Source organism: Peromyscus californicus, unplaced genomic scaffold, assembly GCF_007827085.1.
Source record: "Peromyscus californicus insignis strain IS unplaced genomic scaffold, ASM782708v3 Scaffold_11__1_contigs__length_118956290, whole genome shotgun sequence".
Taxonomy (NCBI): Eukaryota; Metazoa; Chordata; class Mammalia; order Rodentia; family Cricetidae; genus Peromyscus; species Peromyscus californicus.
Window position 1 is genome coordinate 68,525,986 of NW_026294402.1, and position 24,363 is coordinate 68,550,348.

The 24,363-nt window shown below is 40.9% G+C and overlaps 1 protein-coding gene across 1 annotated transcript in view; it reads right to left on the reverse strand.

Annotated features, from left to right (window-relative positions):
* Positions 1-24,363, reverse strand: part of Unc13c (unc-13 homolog C) — a 413,338-nt gene that overhangs the window by 132,479 nt on the left and 256,496 nt on the right. The window contains exons 17-18 of the mRNA XM_052714363.1: positions 22,980-23,113; positions 14,332-14,417 (exon numbers count right to left, since the gene is read on the reverse strand). Of these exons, the coding sequence (XP_052570323.1) occupies positions 14,332-14,417; positions 22,980-23,113 (220 nt within the window). The remainder of the gene's footprint in view (positions 1-14,331; positions 14,418-22,979; positions 23,114-24,363) is intronic.

Here is a 24,363-nt window from a genome sequence, read left to right on the forward strand (position 1 = left end):
ATAAATCTCCAGTGAGGTTTGTTGTAAGGACTTTATTTCACCAGAGTGGAGCAGAGCAGAGTTGTAACGGCTCTCACTGGAGTGGTGCAGAACTGCTACATTTCTGTGGGGAAACTCTCTTAGCATAGCAGAGATGTAACAACTTTTGCCAGAGTAGAGTACAACTGTAACACTTTAGCTGGGAAAACTTTCCCTTCCTGAAGCAGAGCTGTTACACTCTGGGGCACTGAACAGAGCTGTAACTCTTCTCCAGAGCAGAGGGGAGCAGAGGTGTAATAACCTCACTGGGAGGAAACCCTCCCCTGCTGGAGCAAAGTTGTTATACTTGCATTTGGAAAACCTTGGAGCAAGGACTATAACACTTTGCTAGAGAAACTGATCCCTGCCAGAACAGAGTTGAAACACGTCTGTTGGGATTCTTTTCCCTTCAGAGCTATAGGTATTCCTTGGCCTCCAACTGTTGACATATCCCTTTCCCTTCTGAGCTTTAGGTAATTCTTAGCTTCTGACTGCCAGGATACATTTCCCTTCAGAGCTGGAGGTATTCCTTGGCTTCTGACTATTGGGATACCTTTCTCTTCAGAGCTGTAACACGAGTATTCCTTAGCTTCCGACCAACATGATACCTTTTCCTTCAGATCTGTCACACTTATGGCAGTGATATGGCTCACCTGGTAAAAGCACACGAGCTTGACGACCTGAGTGCCATACCTAGAACCCACAAAAATTGTCCTCTGACTTCTATGTATGTACAGGGCATGTACACACACGCACACACACACACACACACACACACACGCACGCACGCACGTACGTGCGCGCACGCACACACACACACACACACACACACACACACACACACACACACCCATTAAATTAAAAACAAAACTTTGAAGTATTCTAGGAAATTTGATTGTGCCATAAATCCAAATGGAATTTACTTTATATGTTATTTTTCTTGAAAATAAAATATAATGAAACCAGGATCTGGAGAGATATCTCAGCAGTTAAGAGCATGTATTGCACTTGCAGAGGGTCAAAGTTCAGTTCCCAGCACCCTTGTCAGGCAGTTCACCGTTGCCTGTAATTCCAGCTCCCAGGGATCTGATACTTTTGGCTTCTGCAGCCACCTGCACTTATGTGTACAGACCCACACACAGATACGTACATAGGGATCATCTTGAAAATAAAAGAAATCTTAAGAAAATTGACAAAACCAAACATTCACCAAAATTAAAAGCTGAAAACCTAGATTTGTCTGCAATCTTCTACCTTGAGTAGACTTTTTCCAGATTACGTTGTTTGTAAAGGCAATAGGAAACACAAACTTCATGCAAATTGCCTCCTTAAACAGCACCACTCTGCCCAGCATTTCTCCAAGGAGAACTTGCGATATGATTTATACTTTCCAAAATTCCCACAGGAAGTGTGCCTCACTAAGTGGACGAGGTCTGTCCAAACCCAAGCACCGCTGCTCCCTTAGCCACACCAGAGATCCAAATACAGTCACCAAATGCCACACCCTCATGGTGGAGATGGATGAGAGCTCTCTGTCACTCAGCATGCTCATTCTGCTTCCCAATGTTCTTAGCTTATAATGAACATTGAGTGCAGCTATTAACCTCAAGGGTTATGTCTTCCCTATAATGGACAGAAAATGAAATTCAAATCCCCATGCAAACAGTTTTATTCAGTTAGCACAAATTTAAACAAGATAACTCTTCACACTTTTAACTTGGCATAGGGAATAAGGTCTGACAAGCCATTTAACCTCTGGGCACCTTAATTTCTGTTAGTCCTGTTTAATACTGAATCACTTCATAAAATGTTGGGCAGCTTAATAATCTAATGAGGATACGAAATGAGCACATTAAAAAAAAAATCTTAACTTGTAAGTGAAAGCTGAGACTCCATACAAAGAGGATGGAAAAGATTGATATTAATCTTTTAACATTTACTTACATTTTAACACAAATTATCAAAAAAATTTGATTAACCACACCAGGATGATATCAGCTTCAAGTATTAAAAGTGTGATGGTTAGTTTTAATTGGCAGCTTGACACAATCTAGGATTGCCAGGGGAAGAGAGAGCCTCCATAAGAAATTGTCTTGAGCAACTTGGCCTGAGGGGCATTTCTGTTGGGGACTTTTCCTAATTGTGTGACTTGAGGTCTGAAGTTCCACCCTGAATGTGGGCAGCACCATTCCCTCGCCAGGGGGTCTGGAACTGTGCAAGAGTGGAAGTAGGTAAGCTGAGTACAAGCAGGCAACCAGTCAGGGAGCATGCATGCGCTTATTTCTCTCTGCTCTTGACTGGCTGCTTCAAGCTTTTGCTCTGTCACTTCCTGATAGGATGGACTGGGACTTGGAATTGAAACCCCCCTTCTCTCCTAAGTGGTCAAGGTGCTTCAGCAAGTCGGCAGAAATGGAGGTAGGGTACCAAAACGTGATATTTGCACAATGTAAAAGACAACAACAAAACATTGGTTCAGAAGGACATGACACTTTCACTCTTGAAATTCCTGGGGTGATTCAACACCTATCTCTTTAGGTGACTAGAAATCAATTAAAGGAAGGACATAATAGCCATACTGTTGCTACACTGCCTTTACAGTTTCAGTGTTGACTTCCATAGAGATAAAGAATGAGAACTGGTAGATGAAAATCAGGGCTGGCAAGATGGCTCAGTGAGTACTGGTGCTCATTGCCAAGCCTGATGACCTAGGTTCAATCTCAGAAGCCACCTGGTAGAAAGAGGAAACCAACTCCTGCAAGTTGTCCTCTGACCTCCATACATGTGTCTCGGCACACACACACAAACACACACACACACACACACACACACACACACACACACACACACACACAAAATACATAATTAAAAATGTAATCTGGGTAGAATTCAATTACAAACAATAATTAAAAGACAAGTAAATATTTAAAAATACTAGTATTGGTTAATAATTGAAGTTATCTATCATCTGTATGATGCTAAGTATGAGTGAATATGATAAGGAACAGTGATAAAAGCATCAGCTAACCAGGTATTCCTAACATTTTAATGATAAATGTATTCCAGGTGCCATAGTTTCTTTACAACGAGTTGCCTTCTATAGACCATGAAAAATAATTACCTGTTATGGTATAAAGAAATAATGGATAAAATGATAAAGGAGGAATCATTTGACTGGGAATGTACCTTAGTTGGTAGATCACTTGCCTACCATACATGAAGCTCTGGGTTCAATCTCTAGCCTTGAATAAATCAGGTGTGGTAGAACATGCCTGTAATTCTAGTGCTCAGGGGATGAAGGCAGGGGATCAGAATTTCAAGGTCATCCTCAACTGTATAGCGATTTTGAGTCTAGCCTGGACCACATGAGACCCTGTCTCATAATAATGATGATGATGATGATGACGACAATGACTATTATACTACTACTTCTACTACTATTAATGTACTCACTACATAAAGATGCAGGGACTATGGAGGTTGATAAAACAATCATGCTTTAAACTGTTATTTCCAGAATTTCTTCCATTCTTCTCTCAATCTCTAACAGTTAAAAAAGATTTGTATAAAATTCTATTGCCAAATTACTTTTTATAACAACTGCATTAAGCTAGAATTTACACACCACAAGGTTCATCTATTCAAAGTCTACACTACCGCTGGCATGGCAAGACGGCATGATGGCTGATGGGAACAGATTTCTGTCCACAAAGATGAAAATCGAAATTTGGATCACGGTGAATGGTGTATCACCTGTAAAAATCCTCAAGGACCCTGAGACTGTCTCACTTCATTCTTATAAATGCTTTAAGCATTCAGACTCCAGAGAAAGATAGCATCTCCATGCAGGAACACAGAGGAGGGAACCCATGGAGAAAAAGCCAGCTGCAGAGGAGGAGGCAGGGCTGCACATGGTAGGAAGGGCCTGTAAGCCAAGCACCTGGAAGGAAGGCTGAGGCAGAGTTCAAATCCATCCTAGGCTACATAGGAGTTCTAATCCTGCCTGTGCAAGAAAAAAGGAAGTGGTACTAGACTGAGCTCATTTAAATTGATGGCTGTCAATCTGCACGCTAGTAGCTAATGAGTTACAGTATAGCAAGAATATGCTAATTACTCAGGGCTTCTTGAGACAGCAAAGTGGAGGGGTTGTGGCTGGAACTGGCTGGAGGGAATGGAGGGGAAGGGGAGGAGTCGATACATTTTGGAGGTAGAAGAGAAGTAATTTGTGTGGTTCTAGAGACACTGGAAATGTAGAAGGAATCCACGGAATAAAGGTAATGTCGGAGAACTCAGCATTCCCTCCCACATGGACCACTGAACTGTGTAACCAATAAAGTACTGCAGAAGTGATGAGGTGCGGCTTCCCAAGCTATGTCATGTCTAGCCTCGCATGGCAGCTTTAGCTCCTTTTCTTGAACTCCTCTAGGATAAGCGAGCTGCTGAGACTCAATGACAGTCCAGCAGTTTAGGTGAGGTTCCTGCTGAGAACTGAGGTCCCTGTCAACAGCCAGGTGGCTTGACCACCTACAGCATCCTCTAGCTAGTCAGCCATGCAGCAGATAGCCCTGGATGGGATCTTGATTATAACTCCTAAGATCCTCACCAGAAGTTCTGATCCTACAGAAGGGACAGAGACGATCCATATTTACGTTCTGTGGGGTAAAAGGTCACACCATCGGTGACTGATGTACTCTCATTAAGCTTTTCAGCAGTCTGAACGGAGAGTTTCTCATTTATGATTTTGGTGGCATGGAAGCCGTCTGCTCAGTTTGTTCTTTTTGATGAGATGATCCTACTAAGATGATAAGCCAGCATGTCAATGGCTTTGTTTATTGCTGTGACAGAATGCTTGACCAAAGCCACTTAAAGGAGGTGCATTTTCATGATGATCCTAAATCACATCAAGTTGACAATGAACATCAGCTAGCATAACTAGTTAACCGGTTAGTTAGTAAAGTAGGTCAGCTGTATAAGGGACAGAGTAAGAGAGCCCAGCTCCCTGCCTTGAAGTGTCCCGGATTCTTAACATGTGAAAGACAAAGGAAGGTGGTGGCTCTCCAGCCGTGACCACTTCAAGAGGGAAATTTGAGTTAACACATGATTTAAATGCTTTTTTAATAAAAAGTAACCAATTAATTAATTTGTATGTGTGTAGACATAGTTTTTGCTTGCTTGTCTATATATGGGCCATGAGCACATAGTGCCTCTGGAGGTCAGAAGAGGGCGTTAGATCCCCTGGAACTGAAGTTATAGGGAGCTATGAGTTGCCTGATATAGGTGCTGGGAAGCAAACTTAGGTCTTTTGTAAGAGCAGTAAGTGTTCATATATATCCTCTCTCTCTCTCTCTCTCTCTCTCTCTCTCTCTCTCTCTCTCTCTCTCTCTCTCTCTCTCTCTTTTCTCTCTCTTTCTCTCTCATTACATCCCAACTGCAATTTCCTCCTTCCACTTCTCCTAGTTCTTTCCCCTGCTTAACTCCCCCCACCCAGATCCACTCCTCTTCCATTTCCCTTCAGATAAGAAAAGGCCTCCCTAAGATATCAACTGAACACAGCATAACAAATGACAACAAGACTAGGCATAAACCCTCATATCAAGGCTGGAAAAAGCAACCCACTAGGAGGAAAAGGGTCCCAAGAACAGGCAAAAGAATCAGAGACATCCCCATCCCCACTGTTAGGCATTCCACAAGAACACCAAGCTACATAACCATAACATATATGCGGAGGACCTAGCTGAGACCCATACAGGCTCTGTGATTTTTTTTTTTTTTTTGGTCTTTCGAGACAGGGTTTCTCTGTGTAGCTTTGCGCCTTTCCTGGAACTCACTTGGTAGCCCAGGCTGGCCTCGAACTCACAGAGATCCGCCTGGCTCTGCCTCCCGAGTGCTGGGATTAAAGGCGTGCACCACCACCGCCCGGCAGCTCTGTGATTTTTCTATCAGTCTTTTTGAGCCCTTATGAACCCTTGATAGTTGATTGTGTAGGTTGCATTCTCATGGTGTCCTCAACCTCTCTGGCTCCTATAATCATTCCTCCCCCTCTTCTGTGGGGTTTCTCAAGCTCTGCCTAATGCTTGGCTGTGGATCTCTGCATCCTGTAGCAAGTGTTCTTCACTGCTAAGTCATCTCTCCAGCTCTGGAATTTAAGTTCAAATAACATCTCAAATGGAAAATTCCAGAAAACTCAGTGTTTCTGTGGAGTACAAGGGACCAGGATACAAAATTAGACAAAACCCTGCACTGTTGGTATTCATTGCTCTTCCTTTCAATACCAAGTAGACACAGAGTGCATGAGCTAGAATTTTCTTGTTACAGCCTGAGAGGCAGAAGGGAAACATCCATCAAGACCTTCATGCACTTTTTAGATATTGACCATACCACAAAGAAAAGTATCTGAACAGACAATGTGGGACCTGCTAGGTCTATAGAAGAGCTCACAGGGGTTCTAGAAACTCATTTCTATTTGCTTGGGATTCTGCTAAACTCAACAATGTGGAAAGCAGATTCATGGGCCACTGCATGGTTTTAGATCACAAGGGGATGCTCAACAAAAGGATTTGCTTATACTACTATTGAGAGAGACATTCAGTCTGAGATATCAGCTTAGTCTTGTTTTTGCTGTTTAATTATCTTTTTATTTGGAACCAGAGAAAATGGGTTAATTATATACTTACTCTGATATCATGTGGGTCATAATAATTTAATTATCTTTTGCTGAACTAGATAATAAGGTGAATGGTGGCCAGGTAAAGGTTCAGGTGGACAACAACATTGCAGGTCCTCCTGGACGTCTGTTTTGCTTTCCTGTGCCCTGAAGCCAAACATCTCCATTGACAGTCACTACATTAATCATACACATTGTTTATCCTGCCTGCCTACTCCAGGAAAATAGCAAGAAGTTTAATGACAAGGAGGGCCGGGAAGCAGGAGGGAGGATACAACTTTCAGAGGAGGAAACTGAAATGAATTTACTCTGTGAAGGCTCTATCCTCCCAACTGCAGGCCAAATGAGTTAATCCTGATGATTTCCTTAGGAGCAAAGATGAAACAAGTCTCTCTCATTCTGAAAAGATCTGTTTAGGAAGGAAGAAACTGAGGGTAGGTGACAACATCAATTACAGTCACCCTTTTGGTTTCTTTCATGTTTATTTCCACACAGACATTTCCTGCTCACTCATGGTGTGGTAGGGTCCATTGCTATTTCCACCTCTCAGTTGTAATTCAAGTATTTGCCCTACTTAATTTGTATTTCAACTTTTCTGGACCACAATGTTCCAAATAGGTTCATGTTTGGGAGGTCCTGAGTTTTCTAGGTGCTGAAGGAAGGGCACTAAAGAAGGATGGGACTGGGGCGGGGGCAGGAACATGGAAACCAGCGAAAGCAGGAGGCCTCAAGACAGTGATCTACTTGGGTCTCAATACCCACTCTTGTGGATCCTTAGTTTACCATCAAGTGATATTGGGGGATTTATTTTTAAATAAAGGTTTTTAATTTTATTTTTGGATATATGTGCATGTCTATGAATGTGAGTGCAAGTGTCTGCGGAAGCCAGAATAAGGCATCAGAGCTTCTGGAGCTGGAGTTACTGGAGCTTCTGGAGCTTGTGAGCTGCCTGATGTGGGTGCTGGGAATCAAACTTTGGTCTTCTGCAAGAGCAGCAAGTGCTCTTAACCACAGAGCCATCTCTGCACCCCTACCACAGAGAATTTAATAGATGTTTCTAGATTTTGAGACCATATAACCTGACAGTGGATTTTATTGGCTAGCCTGTGATATCTGATGGTTGCAATTTGGCTTCATCTCATAAAGGGAGAGTTTTACCATATGTTCCACACAATTCCTGCTAGTGTAGAATGGGTTGTTGTGTATTAGGTGGTTATCCTAAGGATGAGCAAGTAAACCAGAGTGATAGAGGCTGTAAAATTACTACCACGAGGTAGACCAGGTCTGAGATTACTGGAGGAGAAGCAAGGAAAACTTATGGGGCAGCATGACAGACACTCTTTCCAAGACAAAGGCAGACCATGCCTTTCTGACGTCATTATTTTTGTGGTCACAAGCACAACAGTAATACACTTAAGTTCTTTAAAGTGACCTGAGATCTATATTTGGGGCAACTGATAATCACGGTGGTAACAGTGCTTGGAGAGGAGCCTTCTCCCAGAAATCAGCCAACATAGATGAGAGAGGAGTAAGACCTTTGCGAAGTATTGACTATGCAATTGTTTATAAGATGAAGAAAGGCTGTCCTTGGAAGGTGTGCATACATGTTAATGCCAACAGCTGCACATGATGCTGAAAAACAGAACCGGCAGTTTGAGAAGCCTCAACAACCTATAATGTCCAATGGATGCCTAAGGAATTGACAATTGTCACTGGTAATTAAGACATACAACAGTAAAACTCAGCCTTCACTTTCAACTGCACTGTTGAGGACCACTGCTACCTAGCCCCTCAGCATCACCCCATGACTCAGAGATGAAGAAGAGCCCCTCAAAGCCCAAGTATATTCACCCTAAAATATGAGATTCCCACATGCTTCCTGCACAGACTGAAAGTAAACAACCTTGATCAAGGAGACTCAAGCCAGGTAAAAAGCTGATTGTGTCTTGTGCATTGTAATTAATTTATTCTCTGCCCAGGCCAATTTAATAAAATAGTTCTTGGACAAACTGGTTTCTTTTCAGTGACCGCCCCCCCCCTCCCCAGTACTGAAGATCAGACACTGGGCCATGGACATGACTTCTTTCAGTTCCTAGCTCAGGCACTGATCAGAGTGGTGAATGTGGTGAATTTGGAAGATACATCAGAATCTGTCCCTCATCCTTGTCACTCTCAAGTATGAACACACTTTCTAATACAACTTGAAGCTCAGCCACAATCTCTTTCAGAACCAGTATTTTCAGGAATCCTAAGCAGTCTTTCATATAAGTGTTATTTAGAAACTACTTGAATTCTGTGGACCTTCTCTAACATCTGGCCCTAACACCTCATCCTGACCGCTAATACCTGACACTCAGTCTCTGGCTCCCTAACACCTGGGCCCTAACATTTGAACCCTAACATCTGTCCCCCCAACACCTGACCCTGAACGCTTGACTCCTATCTTAGGATCTTGCAAAAGTTGCTGCTTAAGAGCTTTGAAGACACAGGTCTGTGTTATACCACATAGGAAGTAGCCAGGTTTAAGAACTCCAGGCAGCCAGGTTTAATTAATACAACGACAAACACAATGTCCATTGATTTTCTGACTGGTCAAACATTTCACTAACATGAATATCTAGGCATTCAGATGTCTAATTCTTGCTTAGCAAACCATAATGGTTATCAATAAACATTTGTTGAGTACTTACTAACTGCTGGGCACCTCTTCCCCTCGCTCCCAAGCTTGCCTCTTGCTTCATTTTCAACACTTTATCTGTAGGATTTCAGTCAGTATGCAAATGTGGAAACTGAGGTTTGCTACATTTAACAAAATGCACCCAACAGAGAGTAGTAGCACCCCAGATTCAAACTTGGCCTGACTGCTGTCTCCGAAGATATTTGGAAGGAACTCTGCAGACCAACTGCATTCCAGCATGAGGTCAGACATCCGATCTGAACACCTTTCTCTTCCTGTATTTCTTTCCTCGTGTTTTCATGAGAAGCTTAACCTTGGCTGACTAGATTGAAACAGAGGCAGGGATTAGGGAGGTTCACCTCTGGTTGTGCTCTTGAGGGGTTCTTCAGGGAGTACTAAGCAACAGGCAAGACCAACTCCTCATTCTCTCTCTCTGCTTCCTGGAAGTCATGATGAGTACTCTGCTCTGTCATGCTTACCCGCCATGACGGCCTGAATCCTTTGGTCAAGATAAACCAACCATTCCTCTCTCATGTTGCTGAAGTCTAGTGTTTTGTCAGGACAGTAAGAGTCTTCTGACAACAAGGCTCCACTCAACAAGTATTACATCTGCATCAATTACATCATTATTGCATATTGAATTTGAAAGGTGATTTATGCCAACCGTGAACACAAAATGCATTGCCTCAAACAGGCTGAGCAAAGATGGGAATAAAGTTGTTTTATCTTTTAATTAGAAGCGGATGAGTTCATGTAGTAAGGACAAAAGCTATTCCCCAAAGCATCCAGTCCTTAGGTCCTAGCCAGCTCTGTTTTTTTGACCAGACGCCATCTGAGCTGCTCACGAGTCATACTCAGACACTTTGACCACAAAGGCAAATTATGTAAGAACAACACAGCCTGTCTAGGTCAGTGGCTTGAAGCAGTGCTCCACAGTCAATTAATTTTAACAATGTTTTATGAGGCAAGCAGGCAGAATAACAACATGCAAAAGAGCCTGCCTGGGGAACTGTCTTTAAGTATACACCTTGAATTCTTGAGATGCTCTTGGTCCTTGGTTTTCTCTAGTAATTGTTATTCATGCAAAGTAAGAAGGAGACACAGATGTTTCTTGAAGACACTTATTAGGTTGAAATGGGAAAAGGGGAGAGAGAGTGCTAGATTGTTATAGATCTGTAACATCCTCCACTGTAACTGACTCCTGACAGACCCTGGGAAATTCTGGGGAGTCTTTCATCCCTTGTATGGTGACTGAAATATTCTCCTTCCATAAGCACCATGGTTGTGAGCTTGCAAGGTATTTAAAGACTCATTTTAAGGCTGGGGAGAGGGTTCAACATCTGTTGCTCTTCCAGAGGACTTGGGTTCAGTTCCCAGCACATACAATGGGCAGCTCAAAGCTACTTGTAACTCCAGCTACTGGGAATCTGATGCCCTCTTTTGGCCTCTTGGGACACCCCTCACATGCATGTGGTATACACACACACACACACACACACACACACACACACACACACACACACACACACACAATTATTTTATCTTTACAGCAGCTGCTAACCTATTATTACCAAGCATTTCCTAGAAAAAGAAGTTAGTGTTTAGAGTTTGTGTGCTAATTGCTCAAACTCATACATTAGGAAGTGATTAAGCTTTCAGCATTTTGTGCCTCGACTCTCCAATCTTTCATTGCCTCCCTCAGGTGCTCAGCTGCAATGATGAAGGACTCTGGCTTTGTCCTTAGGGTTCTTTGTACAAGGTTGTTCTTTTTACAACTTCTCTCACACAAATGCATATACTAGTTTTTACTAAGGTTTTCTGAATACAACATAAAGCCCTGTCATATAATAGAAGGTACATAATCCAAATTACTCCCCTATGTTACTACATGTGCCTTCCTGAAAATGTTTACAAATGGAAAATAGCAGGAACTACTGAATTATATATACTCTAAGTGGGTAGATTATATGATAGGTGAACTATATCTATTTTTTGAAAGTCAAATTAGCAAAAATTCTTGCCTAGAAGATTCTTATTCCCACTGGCTATGAAAATCATAAAATATTAATTGATTGATTGATCTTGGGCTACTTTTTGATGATAGAATCTCAGAATTTAGGGTTACTTCTTTTGGACTGAGTATGAAATTATAAACCTATGATTAATAAGCTTCTTATCAAAGCTAAAGAAAGTTTTACTTGTATCATTTCTAATTTAACTATTTAAAAGATAAGGTTTTATATTTTTGGAAACATATTATATTTACTAATTATATTGTCTAAAACTGGCATTTTTTTGTTTTATTGAGATGGGTTCTCACTACATAGCCCTGGCTGTCCTAGAACTCACTATGTAGACCAGGCTGGCCTTGAACTCACAAAGATCCATCTGCTTCTGCCTCCTGAGTGCTGGGATTAAAGGAGTGGGTCACTACACCTGGATTGGTACTTCTTTTTAAGTAAAGATAATTGCTCTAATTTCCTTTCTGTTGTGGTAAAACACTGATGGAAAGTAACTGAGGGGAGGAAATTATTTATCTGGCTTACACTTCCACAGAACAGTCCATCACTGAGGGAAGTCATGGCAGCATCTTGAAAGTAGAAACCAAGAAGGAACACTGCTTGCTAGCTCATTCACAGGCTCATACTCAGCTAGTTTTCTTATATAGCCCAGAACCACTGGCCTAGAGATAGTGCCTCCCACAGTGGGCTAGGTCCTCCTACTTCAATTTGTGATTGAGACAATCCTCCACAGACATGCTCACAGGTCAGTTTGATGCAGATAACTCCTTATCAGAGGCTTCTTCTTTCAGCTGACTCTAGGGTTTGTCAAGCTGATAATGAAGGGTATGTAATAAGGTTAATTAACCAAATGTATTTCAGCAAGTCTTTATACTAGCACACATGGGGACACACTGGCAGTCAGTGTCACCTTGAAATGGACCTAACTCAATTCCTCTAGAGTGTGGGTGGAACCACTTTTCCCCACTACCCATTCCTTTGAGCCAATGTGATCCTCTGGTTGTACAGGTAAGGACAGGTAAACAAAATTATCAGCATGCCTCCAAGATAGGTATGTCCTTCATACTATTTCTATTATGCCATTAAATTAAGATGTCCTTAAGAAGTTATTGAGTAATTTCCATAGTTCATTATAGACCATATAGATATACTACTGAGTTATAGGAAGTCTCATCTGAGGTGTAACACTAGAAGCATCTTGCACGATTGTATGAGAAGGCTAGTAGGATGAGAAGCCCAGGCATGAGAGCAGCCATAATGGAGAATGAGCTTTGGTCATGATGAAGACATGAAGGATCAGTGCTGACCTTACTTGATTGGCTTAGGTCATTAGATTAATGCTGTGACAAGATCTACAACAGAAAGTATGGAGAAGCGGCTGCAGGTTTGGACAGAAGGGACTGAAAATTCTACTGCTGACTCTAACATTTAGATGTCCAAAGGGAGCTCAAGGAGGACTGGAGAGTGTAAGAATTAGGCTCATGGAAGTAGAGGCTGCCTGGGGAGTTTTAGTTGCTTGGTAGACTGCTGGTTGCTGTGTTATTTTTATGAGTGTTTTCAGACCACCAAGAGTCAAGTCAGAGGGTTGGAAAGCATGTGGCTGGAGGATGAGGGAACTGGATGGGTCATAGTATGTTAGAAAACAAAGGACTCATTCATACTAAGGATTCTCTACTTGTGAGCAACACTGGCATGATTTTAAAGATTAGATAAAGCTTTCTGGTTGTGGGTGGAAGGTCCCAATTGACCAGAAAACCAAATTATAAGCCACCATGCATCTCATTGGTCAAATCTGAGTATTCTTTTTGAAGGCATCACATTTACGTTTTAGCAAAGCTGAAAAGCAGAGGTTCAAGGAGCATGGACTCTGAGTTGCTCCTACCATATCAGCCAATCTTACAAAACAGTTAAATACTTTCCTAAGCTGTACATCCGAATAAGACAAGCTCTTGCCATTCCTCTTAGTACAGTCAAGTCCCTTGTATGGCCCTCTGGGCCCTGGAAACCCATCTCCACCAATCTCTCCAAACTTACCTCCTGCTAGGCGCTGACTTTTCTTTTCCCAAATGTATCTTGTGTTGATTCTATTTCTGTTTTGTCCTTTACCTCAGGATTTTTTGTTCCTCTTTCTTATTCAGGTCTTTGTGAAGGAAACGCTCCTTACCGACAGCTCCTTGACAGTTGTGGTGTCTATACCTCAAGTCTGATTGAGAAGAGTCATCCCCAGGCTGCCATGGCTATCGCCCTGTCCTCTCCACAGCAGTTACAGCAGTGCTTGTAACTCTCTTCCACAGTCTTGCCCAAGAAAGGGACTGTGGCTAATGTCCTTTTGTGCCACCTCACACTGACTGGGATGGAAATCACTGTGTCCCAGCTCAGGCTCACTATACACCTGCCTCCTATGTCTTAAGAAGGTTTCTTCTAGGCTTCGTGTTCAACATGGCTGTCTGGTTGATGGGCCCATCATGACCTTTATGTGTAGATGGATGCTCAAACAGCCTTTTTAGACATAGTTAACCTAAGGCTGTGTTTCTCTGACTCTCCACTGTTTGATTTGCTCTTGCTGAGAGTGGAGCTCACAGTGAAAAGGCTTCCTATTGACTCTGTGTGAGTGCTGGCCACACTTTAACCACATCCATCTATAGGGACTATGTTCAAGTCTATGGAGACAAATAGCTGGAACAATACTGTTTTCTCATCCTCAAGTGTGGTCACTTTTGGGGAAAAATTTCCACAGACCATTTCTGCCTCTGTACATCTCTACAGGTGGAACACATACCATGACATTGCAACTTGGGCTGTCTGGTGCCAAACGTGTTCTTCAGGACTTTTAAATACTTTGGGACCTTCATCTTCTACCTTTTAGTAGTATGCTTTATAATGAAGCTAAACACAATAATCCGTGTTTTACTTTACACTTATTTTAGGAAATAGAGATGAATGTTTGGACTTACCCTCTAGAGCATATTTCATATCGAGGGCAAAGAGAGACCACATGATTTCTGCACTTATCTTTCCCATGTTTAGTTCTTGAGGAAACCTAAAACAAAACACATCATACTAGTGTATCAAAAATAATAATATCCCTGAAAATCCAAACGCCTCATTTCACCCATAACCACAGTTGTTGTTACATGGCTCATATACACTTATGTATACTTTCATTTATGCAATTTCTTTCTACCAACTTTAATAAGCTGAGGTAGTATAAGCTGAAAAGAACACTGAGTGGTGAAATAGATATTATTTTATTGGCACCAAAGAGGCAGAGCCCAGGGATTCCCTGGGATGTCTCTGTGATGTGTTTAGGTCAGGACAGTCCCATCTGTCATACCAAATAATGTCTTCTAAGCATCCATCTTGAGGGTAAATCAAATGAACCCAAACAACAGACACCACATAATACCAGAGAGACCCACCACACACACACGATGTACATGTAGATACACAGATATATCAAAGCATATAGATTTGATTTTTAATCTAAACCTAGAAAGATTAACCCTATAAATTAATGTTGTTGAATCTAGGAAGCATTACCTAAGTACATATGGTGTTACTAAGACCTCGAGTAAGACAACACATGTGCAATTACTCTAATTACACTTTCAACACAAAGAACAGTATCCTTCATCAATACCCCTCACTGAAAGACACACATCAACTTGTCTCATAATATCCACTCATACTTTAACACAAACATTTATAGGTTTATTTACCAAAATTTAAACTTAGGACTCATAATAAAAATCAATACACAGACACAACTAGTCCTCAGCCATCAATATACTTTATCAATATAAAAATAATCATAGATGAATTATTTTAAAAGGTTTCATTTGTGCACAGATGCTGATACCACTCAGTTTGTGTTATATTAATTTTTATGTTGCAAATAGGCAGAAGCAAAACTATAAATGGTATAATCAGTGTTTTAGGCTCATGGGGGAGAAAATGAATAATTATATTTAATTTATTTCCATTATTTTTAATCAGAACTTAAGTAAGAACATATCAGGTCATAATGCCTGAACAAAAAAGGAAAAAAATGAAACTACAAATTAATATTTCTCATATACATCACTTCAAGAATCTCCAATAAAAAACCGAATTCAATAGATTTTAAAGATTTATTTTTATTTTTAATTATGTATCTGTGTGTATCTATATGTGTGTATGTACACGTGTGTACAGGTGTCCACAGAGGCCAGAAGATGATGCTAGATCCCTAGGAGCTGGAGTTAAAACAATGTGAACCAGCTTAGTTCCAATTCTTAAAAAAATTGGCTTAGGGAGCTGACAGACACTGTTGAATCTTCAACCTGGCAAATTCCAGTGCAAATGAAATCGCCAGTTAAGATAGTGCCACACTGGAAAAATACACACAGTCTAAAAAATAAATAAGCTGGCAATAGCAATATGAAAAGAAGTGGTCTGAGTCAGATGATTCAATTACTTGATGAGCAAATAATTTAAAAAGAAAAAAACCCCAGGAAACCCAAAAACCAAAACAAACAAACCAAGGCTGGTGAGAAGGCTCAGCAGTTAAGAGCAACCATTGCTCTTGAGGACCAGAGTTCAGCTAAAGTTCCTAAATCAGGTGGCTCCCAACCACCTGTATCTCCAGCTCCAGCGAATATAACACCCTCTTCAGGCTTCTGCACTCACATGTACACTCTCATAATTAAAGACAAAATATACCTTAAAAAAGAAAAAAAAAGACACAGAAAAGAACCTAACAACACAGGAAAAGAAATGCATACTCTATCAAAATTCCAAGACATTTAAATTAAAATGATGGTGAAATATGTTGTTTCAGACTACAAGCTATAATGAATTGTAATCGTGGGTCCTGACTGCTTCCTGTTTCTCTAAAGGGCTTTGCTTCTTACACAGGGCAGGCACCTGAGCTGCCACACTGTGCCCTTCTCTGCTCTGTACCCTGGACTCCTGCCTACTGGCTCCACCACCCTCACATTGCATGATCCAGTGGAATAATAAGCAGGTATTAAGGAGAGAAGACAGAACTGCTAGTGGTAATGTCTGAAATGTGTAATTCCACGATTTCCTCTTGACACAGGCTTTAATTTATCTAGCATCATTTCACGATATTACCTTTAGGCTTCAATACTACTGTGAATAACACCATCTCTTTCTCAATTTTTGTCTAGAATTACAAAACATTTCTCTTGGATTTGCGACATACTATACCAAAATATGATACCTTGCTATATTGAATACTTTTTTAATACATGTGTGTGTATGCTTGTAAGTGTGTATGTGTGTGTTTGTGTGTGTATGTGAGTGTACATGCATTCTGTGTGAGACAGTGTGTTGACTCTCAAAGGGGTGTCGAATTCCCTGGATCTGGAGTCCCAGGCAGTTGTGAAACATTAGAAATGGGTGCTGAGAATAGAACTCAGGTTCTCTAGAAGAGCAGTAAGTACGGAGCTACTCTCTTCCATTATTGTATCAAATATTTTAAGTGAATACAATTTGGGAAATGTCACATCTAAGAAGGACTTTCTCTGTTCTGGCAATCAGTTGAAAGTCCTCGTGGGACAGGTGTCATCCCTACCCTCAGAGAGAAGGGACACTCATTTCTCGGCAGACACATAAGCCAAGAAGACTTGCTGTCCCTCCCAGTCAATGATGCTCTCACTTTGCAGCTATTGCTCAATGGCACCGTCCACGACTCTGTTCTTCATCTCTACCATGGAGACATCCAGGTCTAAGCACTGCACAGTCCTTCCCTGGGAATTCTTCCATGTACTATAATATGCACAGTAACGATAATTGATACACTTCTGTCATGCTAACCTATCCCCTTGCAGGGACCCCAGAGGAGAACTCAGAAGAACAGAAGAAAGAGACACAGTCTTCCTATACCACTCCCCCTACCATCTCTCTACCACCAAGTACTGCCACGTCTACACATGCAGATTTCCTGGAATATACCTGAAGAAACCTTAAGAGCAAAAGTGTAGCCTGTGATAAGTTCAAGCTTACAGTTTCCAAAATGATTTTGTTGCATTTCCCTATCTTAAAGGAAGAAAAATGCATAATTATAAGCAAAATATAACAGATGGAAAATGTAAACCATTTTTCCCAAGAAGAGCCGCTCCACTTTCCTCATAGGTTTTGTCAATGGCTTTGTTCTCTTGAATAAATTTTTAAGTTTCAATTTTAGTCCTAAAGATTTGTTTTTATTATTTTTAATTATGTGTATTTGTTGTTTCTGTACTGATAGGTATACATGACTGTAGTTCCCCATAGGGCCAGAAGAGGGCATCAAATTGCCTAAGCTGGAGTTACAGGCAGTTATGAACCTCCAGATGTGGATGCTGGGAACTTAACTTGGGTCCTCTAGAAAAGCGGCAAGTACTCTTAACCTCTGAGCCATCTCTCCAGGAGCCTCAGTTTCAAATTTTTTAGAGGTCATAAAGCAACCACAAGCCCATGATACTTCTTTCTGTGTTGTTTTCTTCATAGACTTTGGAAATATCTTGCTTTGGCACCAAATTTTAGAATGTTGAATTCAACCTGAATTTCCAGAACTGAGGAATGATATTTATTTATTTATTTATTTATTTATTTATTTATTTTTTTTTTTTTTCGAGACGGGTTTCTCTGTGTAGCTTTGCGCCTTGCGCCTTTCCTGGGACTCACTTGGTAGTCCAGGCTGGCCTCGAACTCACAGAGATCCGCCTGGCTCTGCCTCCCGAGTGCTGGGATTAAAGGCGTGCGCCACCACCGCCCGGCTGCGAGGAATGATATTTAAAAGGCAGAACTTTTTCTTCCAACACACTCTACAGTTGATTATTTCTGTCTTTAGTTTGGGATAGTGATGGAATCTACACATTTCCAGTTTAACATATTTCTGGCTTATTTCCTCTATCAAATAATAGCAGTTAAATCCTGTGGCTAAATCTCAGCGTGACCCAAAAGACAGAGATTTTAGTTTTTCTCCGCTGCTTAAGTAATTTATCCAGTAGAGTAATTACTGGTTCCTTTAAACTCATTGCCTCATTTTTCAAATGGGGGTGATAACAACGTTGTAACATGTGAGCTCCTCCAGGGCAGGGCCATTGTGAGGGTTCAGTGAGATTTTTTACCTAAAGGTTTCGAAAGCTCATTTGCTCATCATGGGCAGTCAACAAGCATTTGCTGCTGACGGCAGTACAATCCTAGCCATAAATGAGACATAAAGGAAAATATTATCTGTTGATTTTTAATTGGAAAAACAGTTATCACAGAAAGTGAATTGAAGTTATTTTTTATATTTTATTCATTTTGGTCTTCAGGAAAAATAAGATGATAATAAAATTAATGGCAGTAAACTGGATTGCAGAGGAAATTTTTATGTACTCAGGAGTAAACAGATTTTAAGATTTCAGAACTCCCAGATGACATACCAACCATTCACATGCTAATTAGAAATAGTTCCCAAACTGTAACAGAAACAGGACTGAAAGAAAGAGGATTGACATTTATAATTGGCTTGAATCAAGCTATTATTACCTTAGAGGAGAGTCTCAGTGAGGGACCATCTACATGGGGTTGGCCTTTAGGCAGGTCCATGAGTGACTGTTTTAACTGGAAAGACCCAGTCCAGATTGGGAAGCACCATCCCCTGAACTTTTTAATTACAGTACAGAAATCGATCTGAGCACAAACAAGCAAGCAAGCAAGTACACACACATTCGCTTCTCTCTGCTCCTGGCTGTGGATGTGATGTGACCAGCCTTCGAAGTTCAGCTATCCTGACTTCAAGACTATCAGGGACTATAATCTGAAATTTTAAGGGGAAACAAATCCTTTTCTTCACTCAGCTGCTTACTGCCAGCATATTTTATCAAAGCAACTGAAATGAACCCAGAACACTAACCTTACTATGTAGAAGTTATTACGTATATATTTAAAACTTAAATATATACTTATATGGTACATCAAATATTCACAGTCCATAATTATATGTATGTATATATGTATACATATGTATATATGTATATTTAAGTGACTCTTCTTAACCTAACCTGAAGATTCCTATATACAAATTAAATTCACTCATGTTAAGGACACTTCTGCATTTTCAGTGAAGCCTCAGTTTAACTTAATTTATAATTTATAATAGGGCTGTTTAATGAAGGAAGCAATCCATTCCTCCATTACAGTCTGCCTCTTCTTTTTAATTTGTAGCAATTAATACAGAGCATAAATGTTTTAAACCTTGAGTCTTAGGAGGCACAACAATTTAACAAACCAATTTATTATCTCACAAATATCTTAGCGGAATCAGGAAAACATAATCTGCCAAATTTGATAATTTGGATTCATTAGTCATAGCAGATAAAATTAGAACACATTAAGTTTGGAGTTCTGCTGTGAGGTATGAAGTGTGTCTGAAGAAAACTATGCTCATTAAGAAGGAGCAGGCCATGCTCTGTGTAACTGGCAGTACACGTGCAAGCTGAAGTTTTAGCACCAGCTGGCATCTGAGAGACATGCAGTTTTCTCCATAATGTAAGTGAAAGGAGAACAAAAGTAACACTTAACCAGAATCAAAGACACAATGACCTATAATGACCTTATATAATGTATGGACCTAACTTGACTCCTGACTGTAACAAACCATACTACCCCCCCCCCCCCACCGCCAAAAGGGCATTGTATAAGACAATCAGGAGCAGTTGACTACAGGATAGGGTTTCTGCAAGACTCGAGTGCTGATGCTGCTGTTCCTGGCTGCGATGCACTACTTTGGTGGTCCCAAAACGACCACGACTTCTAGAGGTGGGTATTGATATACAGAAAAATGAAATTGCTTCATGTCTGAGATTAACTGGAGGTGATTCAGCCCGAAAATGAAAACTCAAGAGCATATAAGCAAAAAATGTAACAAAATTTAATGATTATTAAATTGAAGTGATGGAGACATGTTCTATTGTGTAGTTATTTGTATTTCTTAATATCATGACCATGTTCATCACGGTTTTTAAATGTAAACAGTAATTTAGCAAAGCCACGTGTGAACACAGAAGCCAGAAGCTGTAACACACTGAACACTATTCTCAAAACGGAACAAGTCAATTCTGGATGAAAGCAGCTTACACTAAGGCTTTCCCACTACAGCAAATGGAGTCTTTTAGAATATATGATTTGAAAGGAATATACTGGGTCATCCCTCACTCTGAAAAAAATTAAAGGAACATACTGCATATGTGTGTGTATATATATATGTGTGTGTGTGTGTGTGTGTGTGTGTGTGTGTGTGTGTATGTGTGTGTATATATATATGTAGTGAATGTCTTAAAATTTATTCATTTCTGAAATTGAATACAGTCTTCATGCAGAACAAAACTAAATTACATTTTCACTGTACATACACTCTGGCCTGTGTGTGTGTGTGTGCGTGTGTGTGTGTGTGTGTGTGTGTGTGTGTGTGTGTGTGTGTGTGTTTCCCTGCTTGCTTTGTATTGCTCTGATAAAATACCATGACCAAAGTCAGCTTAGGGAGGAAAGGGCTTACTGGGCTGACATGTCAGGATCATAGATCATCACTGAGGGAAACTGAGGCAGGAACTCAAGCAGAAGCCATGGTGGAATGAATGTTCTTCCCTACCTTGCTTTCCCTGGCTGGCTCAGCCTGCTTTCTTGTATACCTGAGGACCACCTGCTCAGGGTAGGTACACCCACAGTGACCTGGGTCCTCTCACAGCAATAATTAATCAATAAAAAGCCTGCAGAATTGCCTACAGGCCAACCTGATGGAGGCATTTTCTCAACTGGAAGAAGGTTCCTTCTTCCCAGATGACTCTAGCTTGTATCAAATTAACAAAACAAAACAAAAAACCTAAGAGGCACGGGAGCTAAATGGAGGACCCACATTTGAGAGCCGAGATAAGGACTAGTTATGGCCATGAGACTGGCATTCTAACAGAAGAGAATGAAGAAGCCAGTTCTCCACAGCTGGAAATTTTCATTATCTTCTGGCATTAGGAAGAAAAAAAGATGAGAACAAGGGCCAGGTTTGGAGAACACAGAGGAAATGGTGTAAAAAGGAGAGCAGACACTCTGGCTATTACATATAAAAGATCAGGTTGCTTTGTTCAGAAATAGGAGGCATCCGAGGTATGAGAGAGATGAATAATTAATAGATGGCAAGACCCTGTTATTGAACACATCACACACTTTAGTGGCAGAACACAAAGAAATAAGTGTTGAGCTGACCAGGAAACCCTTCCTGCTGGCTAGTTTTCCCAGTGTTGGGATATGCTATACAGGCTGCTAGGGGAGAACTGAAACACCGCTAGACATACCCAGCACTGGACTCTGAGTGCTATAATACAGACCTTCCAGGCAGGAAGTGTCCACTACTGAAACAGTGGCAAGACTCTCTTGATTGGATTTGAGGTCTACTCCACAAGAGGGATTTCATGCCTGATATTATAAACATGGTTAGAACCCTAGGGGAGAATCTACTGTTATTTGCCTACATGGTCGTGTTGCCAACTGCCTTCTAGATGTTTGTGTTTCTATCCATAAACTTGTGCTGCCCCCAACTTTGGTCAGAGAAGCTTCTTGCTGCAGGGTAGTGGTTAGTGCAGAGATGTGTTACTGTCCAAGTGCAGAGAATGTCACCATGAGCGAGTGCTTAGCTGGAGATGAACATCTATACCAACCACAAGCACCAAGGCTAAGGGATCATGGAAGAGGAACCAGAGGGATGGTAAGAGCCAGAGCATGTGCAGGGACACTTTGAAATGCTATCTTGTTGACATGCCATGGCTGTGGCACATGAACTCACAGCAGCAGAGGCTACCTGCGCAGGCTTGCATGAGAGCAAAGCAGTTAAAAATTCCAGCATGGAGTAGGGAAGAGCTCCCAAGGCCCCATCCCTAGCTGAGGAACTATTGCAGTTGATAGCAGCTTAGGGAGGGAGAGTTAGTTTTCTTTAGGAATATGCCCATTGTGTTTTCAAGCTCTAGTGGATGAGGCCACATTTCTAATTGGGTATTGTGGACTAAAACCATTAAATGAACAGGGGCATGGAGAGATGGCTCAGCAGTTAAGAGCAATTGCTGCTCTTTCAGTGAAACTGGGTTTAGTTCCCAGCACCCACACAGTGGCCTCCAACCATCTATTAACTCCACTTCCAGGGGATCTGATGCCCTCTTCTGGGCTCCATGGGCACTGCATGCACATGATGCACATACATACACGCAGGCAAAAACTCTCATATACATAAAATAAAACCAAATAGCCATTTAAAAATAAAATTTATAAAAAATGGATAGTTAAGGGGAAAAAAAGCTGAAACTGGAATACTTTATTTTTCTTGTACTTGCAATTATAATCAAATTAAACATAAATTATGATTCAGGCTGTGTTGGTCAGCAAAGGCAATAAAAAATAATAACCCAGTTTTTCACAGTAAGTCTGGATCTGTGTTATTGTTAAGATGGTTTAAAAAAAAGAGAAAAGCTTTTGCATTAAACAAAAAGCAAATCCTGGGAAATATTTGACTCCACAGCCAGACGACTATATTCTTTGGAATTTAAATGAAAAAGATGTTTATTATCACTACAGCCAGTGTACTTACTGGTTGAGGACAGGGGTGTAGGCAGTCTTATCCTCATCGATAATAGTGACCATCAGAGTAATCAGCTGTGGCCAGAAGTCCAGGTTCTTGGTGGTCGGTCCCTGGTCTTCCCGAGGAACATCCTGCTTCTTACTCTGTTCACATGGCAAGCAATAGGCAAAAGAGAAGATCAGTGGGAGGGCTTCAGTTGCATGGGCTGCCCTGTTCACCAGAGGAGCAGAGAAGCAATTCTGAAAACACGTGTAGATCATGGAAAGAACAAGCTATTGAGTCCAGGTTTCCTGTCTTCATTGAGTAGGATAGAGTCAGCAGCCAGCCTCCTCACCCTAATCTCACATTTGTTTAGGGTTAGCTTCCATCAGCCTTTCATTTGGCTCTGGAATTTAGGCCACTTTTCCCTCTGAATGCCACAAGCCTACAACCTTAGGAATCATTCTGGAAACTATTCCTTTAATGTGGCTTCTTCCACAGAGATCCAAGCTGTGTGTGTGTGTGTGTGTGTGTGTGTGTGTGTGTGTGTGTGTGTGTGTGTGTGTGTGTGTGTTTGGTTTTTTAGGGGGGGAACAGGCAGGTAGATATTTATCAAGCCTAAATATTTTGATGGTAATAGGTTTAAAACTCAAAGCTGGTTACAAAACCAACCATGGAAAACTCTACAAGTAACATCTGGTACATGATTCATCTGTAACCCTGATCCTGCCTACAACTTTACCAGGTAAACTTCATGTTTGTAAATCTACCTTTTTCTTCTTTTATTTAAAGCATCTTTAATTTCTTCTCAGTTCTCCACACTGTCTGAATTCTTTAAGGATCAGCTCTGGAAGGCAGAATGTGGCCTGGGATGGTCGGAACTCACTTTAACGCTAGGGAGTATGATAGTAATGGTAAATGTCTTATGTATAAATTTCATTTGCAATATATAAAATTCTTTCCAACATGCAGGTAAATGATCCTTATTATTTATTTTACTGAATACCCTACTTAGAGTGCTTATTTTACATTTACTTGCTAAAATTTAGACAAAAAAATGTAAAGGGAGACATAATTTCCACTCAAGAGTACAAACAAATAAGATACATGGCATCTACGACTACTTTTTCTAAATCATTTTGCTATGTCCAGAGTTATCTGGAAACCTCAGTTTGTGGCTCAAGAACACTGATGTAAATTGTGTACTCGATGTGACATGGTTCAGTCTATTCTGTACCTTGTCATCATGTCTTCTCTTGAGACCAGAAGTTCAGTCATCCTGTGCTAAATGGCTGTGTGTGTTTATTTTTGAATGTTTACTAAGACGTATAACTTAGCTATGTTTCAATGAATCATCCCCTCATTACCATTTTCACTTAAGCGAAAACACAGCCCAACAGTACATTTAGCTTGG